This window comes from Acomys minous, assembly GCF_964271855.1.
Source record: "Acomys minous genome assembly, chromosome: 4".
Classification (NCBI taxonomy): Eukaryota; Metazoa; Chordata; class Mammalia; order Rodentia; family Muridae; genus Acomys; species Acomys minous.
This window is the reverse complement of record NC_140486.1, coordinates 96,663,151-96,671,099: the sequence shown is the minus strand read 5'-3', so window position 1 is coordinate 96,671,099 and position 7,949 is coordinate 96,663,151. Positions and strand designations below refer to the sequence as shown.

The 7,949-nt window shown below is 40.2% G+C and overlaps 1 protein-coding gene across 1 annotated transcript in view; it reads right to left on the bottom strand.

Annotated features, from left to right (window-relative positions):
- The window catches only part of FARSB (phenylalanyl-tRNA synthetase subunit beta), a 62,196-nt gene that overhangs the window by 49,024 nt on the left and 5,223 nt on the right, over positions 1–7,949 (bottom strand). The window contains exons 2-5 of the mRNA XM_084778376.1: positions 6,659–6,714; positions 4,165–4,319; positions 2,327–2,396; positions 609–724 (exon numbers count right to left, since the gene is read on the bottom strand). Of these exons, the coding sequence (XP_084634502.1) occupies positions 609–724; positions 2,327–2,396; positions 4,165–4,319; positions 6,659–6,714 (397 nt within the window). The remainder of the gene's footprint in view (positions 1–608; positions 725–2,326; positions 2,397–4,164; positions 4,320–6,658; positions 6,715–7,949) is intronic.

Genomic DNA, 7,949 nt, shown 5'->3' with positions numbered 1-7,949 from the left:
GTTAAAATTTCATTGTACTTATTCAAAAAGTGGACCAAATACAGAAACTTTTCCATATTTAAATGGCAGACCATCCTTTAAATTATTGTGGTAACATAATCCATTAATAACTATCTGAGCAAGGTTAAAGGCAAACAACTCAATGGTAGAGTATTTATAGCAAACACAAGAACCTTGATTTGATTCCCAGCAGTGCATAAACAAACAAATCATACTTAATAAATGTAATTTTTTTGAATAATTTAAACAGAAAGAAAATAAACAAGAAAACTTCTAGGAATAAAATTCCTCTATATACCAGGCAGTGCCTTCTCTACTTGCTGCCTGCACATCTGGATGTAAAGCTCTCAGCACCTGCCTGCCTGTCTGCCTGCCTGCCAGCCACCATGCTCTCACCATGATCACTGACTAACCCTCTAAAATTGGAAGCAAGCGGTCCCCCACCAACTAAACACTTCCTTTTCTAAGTTGTCTTAGCATGGTGCCTCTTCAACAACAGAACAGTAACTGAGACAGGCAGTTACATGGGACAAGGGTGTGAGACAGAAGGGAGGGAAAGGAAGCAGGAGAAAGGAGGACAAGGGGGATCAGGACAAAGCCCAACGAACCTGCAAATATTCTGGTGTAGCTTCTCTTGAAGCTCAATGAAGCTGTCGTATCGATCTTCAGTGAACTTGATATTCCGGAGAACTGCTGCTACAGCAAAGGGGCGCACTTTAGCTGTCTGGAAGCGAACACCATCAAGACAGTTAATTTTATGGCTTTCCTTTATCAAACATTTTACCACAGAAAATGGTTGCACTCCTGACAGGGTCACAAATTTTAATTCAAACCAGCATATATTCATGCCAATCAACAAGGAATGAAGTGATAAGCAGCAGATACAGGCGTTATACAAATGGAATTTATATTTCAGTAAATATACTAAATTTTTTTAAAATCTTCAAATTATTTGTTCACAGGCCTTACTTTTTACCAAAATAATTCATCCACATTTTACCTTTATAATTTTTTGAATGCCCCACAATTTAGACAACCATATCCCAACTACACATGTATCTTATTTATTTCACCAAAATGTTTGGCAGCAGACTTTGAACACGGGGCCTCCTATTGACTAAGCTGGTGTTCCAGCGCTGAGCGTATCGCTCAGTTCTCAAGCTCTTTCTCTGTTTTGGTTTGGACTTTTTAAGGCAGGGTATCTCTATCGATGATGCTGGCTTTGAACAACTCATCTTCCTGCCTCCACCTCCCAAGCTCTGTGAGGGGGGCCCCTGCAAGGGTTAAGACAGGGAAGCAAACCTGATGGAGAGATAAAAATGAAAACCTAGTACAGACTGACTTTCAACCTGGATCAGACTCCAGGAGTCTAACGCCAGGCAGCTCACTATTAGCATAAAGCACAGCACAATTTGGGGAAAGCTTTCCAGGCAACAGTCAGTCCAGTTCCAGGTGCACAATACAGCTTGAGGTGTGACCACATAGGAACTCCTTTACATCATATGTGTGACCCTGAGGGTGTGCTCTATAGCTAAAAGGCCTAAAATCTAGCGTGGTCTCTGGCCGACAGCACAGAGGGCAGCAGGCCATAAAGCACAAGTGACAGCTCCTCTAAGGACGGTGATGGTCTGGGGGAAGCATCTGCCATGATCATGCTGGGGAATTTGGGGGAGGTCTGCTTCCCCAGATAAGAAAAAAGATCACCAGGTCCTTAACAAAATCCACTCTCAACTTTCTGTGTGGAATGCAGGTATTTGATTTTTAATTCCTATTCAATTAACATTCCTGGTTCTCTTAGTACTTCTCTGTGAATACAAGGACCTCTGTGTCCTCAACAGTTTTGGCATTACAAGATTGCACCACCATGCCTGGCCCAAATGGATTTTATAAAAGCAATTGATACTTTCAAAAATTACCTACTGAAAACAAGCACTTTGTTTTCTTTCATTTCTTAGTAATAAAATGACAATATTTTTAGGACTATTATTTTATTTTATATGTACAGGTGTTTTGTCTTGCATATATGCTTATGTATCACATGGATGCTTGGTGCACACAGAGGCCCTGCAAATGGGTTTACAAATGGCTGTAGGCTGCCACATGGGGGCTGGGGATGAAATCCAAGTCATCTGGAAGAGCAGCTTAACTTCAGAGCCATCGCTCCAGCCCCATCGATTGAGAAACTGAAAGCACACCCATCCATAACACATAAGCACAGGAGATTTCATTTGGCAGAAGGGTTGGCTTTGTTGCTTTCTCCTTCCCACCTTATTAATACATGCATAAAAGGAGGTTTTCAGGGGGAAAATAAGAACTTTTTAATTACCTCTTCTGTGATAATCAATTTTTGGATTTCTCCCTTAGGCATTACTCGTTTATATACTGGAGCTTTTATCCTAAAGTAATATTGAAACAATGTTATTCAAAATAGTAAGACTATTTAATAATTACATCTTATACTTATAAATATAAAGTGCATAAATATATATATACTTCAATAGAATTAGGAAAATAAGTTAACTTAGGGTAAGTCAGCTTCCCTTGAATGTTAAAAATAAAAACAAAAACTGCAAGCTTCCTAACACTTTAAAATTGTCCAAAAACCACACAGAATACCCCATGGTAATTAGTGAGTCTCGCACTGGAGTCCCAGCAAGACTACAAAGCCATTAACAGAGAAACTGTACAAGGCATTGGGCTCAATAGTGTTTAACTTTCATTCCAACACAAGATTTTGGGGGGAGGGGGACAGTTCAAGACAGGGTCTCTCTGTGTCAGCCTTGTCTGTCCTGGACTCACTTTGTAGACCAGGCTGGCCTTATACTCAGAGATCCGCCTGCCTCTGCCTCCTGAGTGCTGGGATTAAAGGCGTGTGCCACCATGCCTGGCTTCCCTCACAAGATTTTATAAAATTTATTGGAATTGAAAATATGGCTTCTCGTGGTTCTAAAGTTACTGTATCAGCTAAAGCAGTAGGCAAGTTTGGTAACTGGCAGTCTGAAGGCATTTCTGGGCAACGCTCATCACCTGAAGGCAGGTACTGCTGTTTTAAGTCAGCACTTCTCCCACTTGTATGATATACAGCCCACTGCGGAGTCTGCTGAAGCTCAGAAGGGTTCCAGAGGCTGAGCTCTCTTATGATGCAGACACTATTGTCTTATGGGACACACTTATAATTGCAAAGCCTGAAATCACTTCCTAATTTTGTTTAGAAATAAACATTCACAAAGTATTTATTGAAAATACAGATCCTAGAAAGAAATGGCTGTACATGCCTATAATCCCAGCACCTGGAACGCAAGAGACAGGACTACCATAGATCCAAAGCCAGCCTGATATACATAATACGTTCCAGGCCCGCCAGGAATACAGAAAAAGGCCTCCTTTCTCAACACACACACACATCCATGAATTTTAAAAATTAAAGTACAGATCCTGTCCTCTGGTCCTAAAATCCAGTCGTTTAATTTTGATGTATGAAAGTAATTAAACAACCCCCAAACTCAAACCACTTAACTAAACCACCAATCGTTATTCCAAAGATGTCAATAATCTCATGATCTAGCCCAGTAACCAAAGGCATTTATTCTTTTGCAACTGACGAAATGACATGAAAGGAAATAAAAATAATTAATTCTGATAACTCTATTTCTGTCTTCATCTTACGTATTTATTACCCTCTACATTTATTGCATGTTGAGTGTGAAGGGCCTTTAAAAATCTTCATTTCTCACCAAGAGACTAAAACTAGAAAAGGCAATTAACAAGCCCAAGACCATACATGCACCATAGTCAAAATGTCCACAAGGGTTCCCTCCCCAGCTCCTTGTGATCATAAACACAAAAGCAAATAAAGCCCACTGTCACCTTGACTTTTTCCTCACACTGTAACAAGTCTAATTAACAACCTCCTCGGTGGTTCCTGAGGGAAACCATGGAACGCTGCTGAAGGGTTTTTATGGTAAGCCTAGGATCTTGCATTCCCATGTCCTCCCAATTTTGAAATGGCTACAGTCCACATGACTCTTATCTCCCAATCACCGCTTATGCAGACCTAAAGCTGTGTTACCCATATGAGGTTTCTCCTAGAAATTTAAAATCGACTGCTGATAGCAACTGGGAGAAAAGAGGCGAGTGAACTCAGCAATGTGCGCAGTTCCTTACCTTTCTTTGAAGACTTGAAGTCCCCGGGCCAGCCCTTCCAGGCACAGGAGATCATATCTGTTGGCGGGGACGTCAATCTTGTAAAGCACAATGTCTGAGGCCCCCTGTGCCTTCACGTTACCTCGTTCCTTGCTTATGATTTGCTTCTCAGATGTCTAAAACAAGCCAAGAAAGTTTAATGAACTGTAAGATATATTTATTCTCTACAACAATAACACAAAAAATGTTCCATGTGTTATAATCATAACAGACAGAAAAATACTCTTTTTCATCCTAGAATACTATAATCTGTCTAAAAAGCAACATCAGCAAACAGTGGCCAACCAGCCAAATCACAAACCCAATCTGTTTTTGCAAATAACGGTTTACTGAAACACAAATAAGCACACTTATATATGTTATTATCTACTGTCATACACTGAGGCAACTGAGTTATGGCAGAGGCAATATAACCTACAAAGCCTAAAATACTTACTATCCGACACCTTACACAGAAAGTTTTTCATCCTAAGGAAACCGAGGCCATCATCGAAAACACAGAGGACAACAAAGGTGTTAAAAAGATCCAGATGAGTCACCATATGAAAGAACAGCACAGAAGTACAGCAACTCTGGCAAGCAGTCCCATGGACCATAAAGATGAAAGTGACAGTGTAGTAAGGCAAATCAGAACACCCTGAGAGCAGAGCTGCAGAGAATGAGGGACAATAGAGGTAACGGAAGCCATAGAGAAACAGCAAACTGACAGAGCCAAGAGGAGCCACCACAGCAGCGACTGTAACCGTAGCAGAGCTTAGAAGACCTTGGGTATACATAAGGTAGTACATAAGGTAGTATGTTACAGCAGAGATTAGCACATTTTTGAAAACGGTAATAATCATGGCCAAAAAGTTAAATTCTCCTCCTATTTCTTTGTAATTATTATTTAAAACAATAGGCTACTATAAATATATTTAAGAAATTAACAATGACTAAGTTATATTGCACACGTGACCTTAGGCAAAGGTTGAACAGTTAAATTTCAAGTGTTACTGTGTGACCCTTTGTGTGGAAATGCTAGCTAATGGGAATCCCACCAACGACCTGCCAAAGCCACAGAGGGAGCTCGGCCACATGCCAGGCCTTTTGCTTTACAAGACACCTTCCTACTGCACGGTGATTACTCAAGCCCCTGTCCACAGTGAGAATGACAACCTGCTATCGAGAGAAAGGCAGGTCATCAGAGAAGGGCAAAGGGGACAGAGGAGGACAATGTACAATGACATATGCGCACACAAAATGTCACACTGAAACCCATTTCTCCATATGCTGATCAAAAACTGAGGTGGAGGAGGAGGAGAGAGGAGAGAAAAGAGGAAAAATAATTACAATCTGTATTTGCATGGAGGGGGGTTCACTTTGGTCACTAGGCACTGTGGGCCATCACCCTTGAGAAAGCCATGGGTCAACACAGTGCTGGGACTGTTCAAGGCTGTTCCAGGCCCTTAAAACAACATCTAGCCTGGTCCTTAAACTTAAGAGGCAAAGTGTAAAATCAGAGAAAATGATAAAAATGAGGACAGGAAGGAGAAAGGTTAAAAGGAAAGGAAAGAATGGGATGAAGAAGGGCCAAAGAAAAAGAATCAACCCTGAAATAGGATTTGCCTGAAGCAATAATAAGATGAATGTTCTTCAGTGAAGAAAGCAAAGCTAGACAGCTGGAATGCTGACCAGAGAAGGGAAGGTGTATGACTGGAAAGCAGCCTGCTACTTGTGGGGCATCCGTGTCATCTTCTGACTGAGTTCAGGAAGCCCATGTGTGAAGGCTGAGCTTACAATACTTAAGAGTCAGCTTACAGCCACCTGACCTAAGCCTTACAAAATCAAAGCACAGGAAGCTCAGACCCAGAAGCTATGTGTGGTCATATAAAGCAAATCATTTGTTTCTCAAAAACGAGGCCTGGCAGGACAAATTGTAAGATCAAGGAGGCAAGCAACGCTTCTCAGAACATAATACAGAAATCCCCATATTAATTGCCAAAGTCTAACGATAAAACACAGCGAACTCTTTAAAGAAAAAAAGCTCATACACACCAATTGTTTATCTACTATCAAATGGTCAGCCCTGATAGCATACACACAAGTAACACTATATACAGAGTGAGCAGGTTATATTTATGTATTTGGAAACGGTGTATGTGTGTGTGTGTGCGTGTGTGTGTGTCTACACATATGTATGCAACAACAAAGAAAAAAGAAGCCTTGTATTTTAAAGAAAAGAGGGGTGGGTACATGGAAGGGATTGGAGAAAAAGGCAAGGGGGAAATGATATAATTGTAGTATAAAACTCAAAAATGAAAAATTGTTTCAAATAAAAAATGTTTAAGGTATTAAATTTGCAACACAAATTCATCAAACAATACCACCTCAGGGCTTATCCAACAGTAATAAGAAAACATTTTTTAAATTAAGCTCATAGACAGAACAGCTTTTTTAAAAAATGTCTTATACATACAATTTCATCAAGTTCCAGGCCAAATTCAAAACACAGTTCATCAAACTCTTCATCAGCTGGGAGGAAAAAAAAAAAGAATGTTAATTTTAATATGTCCAGCACAAATACAAACTGCATGTGAATCGTGACTCCCACCTACTGTTTAATATCCTAACCGTGAGTACTCTATCACCATCAGGTATCACTACAGAAGCAAAAAGGGTTGCCAGTGTTTGGTTGGTTGGTTGGCTTTGGCTAAAAAACATAGCCTAACAGCCTGTAATATCATGAATATAAACTGACAAAGTGCTCTTATCTGTTTTGCTTTGTTACCTGATGCCTGATGCAGCATCTCCAGTTTCACATTATCCAACACTAAACATAACCATCAAAGCCACCATTGGCCAGTGAGAAGCTAGACAGATGCCCTAAGTTGCAAGGTAAAGTAGCAGACTTAGTATGTCAGAGCTCGGAGCCCATTCTCTAGCACAGAACAGTAACAAGAAAACATCTGCTTGATGCAGACATCAAGTGCAGTAATGAACGGGTGGATTATACTAATATCAACCACAGAACTTGTTTACCAGTGCTGAGATGTCCCTACAGACTCAGCAGAAAAAGCCATTAGCAGAGATCAAAGAGAAAGCACGTTCAAAATTGCAGGTCCTATACAAAGGAATGCCACTAAGTCTTGGTGTTTATTTAAAATTCTCTCAGGTGGCCTGATATTTGTTTTTAGAACCACACTAATCAGGGTTTTGACTTCTACCTCACTCATTCTGAGGGCTCAGTACTTTATGTAAACTTCACCAACATCCTCATCTGGAAACAACCTTTTGCCACCATTTTTAGCATGGAACCTTAAAAATACATAAATGGACCTTGCATAAGACTCTGAGACACAACAGGTTTATAAAAACTAATACTTCTCCTTTAGTTCACTTTGCTTTGTTAGCTAAGACAGCATTTTCAAGGTCTTCATTTATTAAAGATTGAACAGACACCACAACTAACACTGTGTTCTAATGAAGAACCAGACATCTTAGGTTTCCTGATGCAGGGCAAGGGGCTGGTCTCATGGTCGAATGCATGCTTAGTATGTCATAGGCCCTAGGTTCAATTCCCAACATCAAAATAAACCAACAACAAAAGACTTGTCTGATCTAGATATCAAACTTCAATTCAATTTAACAAGTATTTACTGCCATTATGTGCCAAGCAACAGTACTATATGCCAGGGCAACAAAGATAAATAAATTACCATTCCTGCCTGAACTACTTCCTTCTCAAGCAAAGGAATCATAAGTGTAAA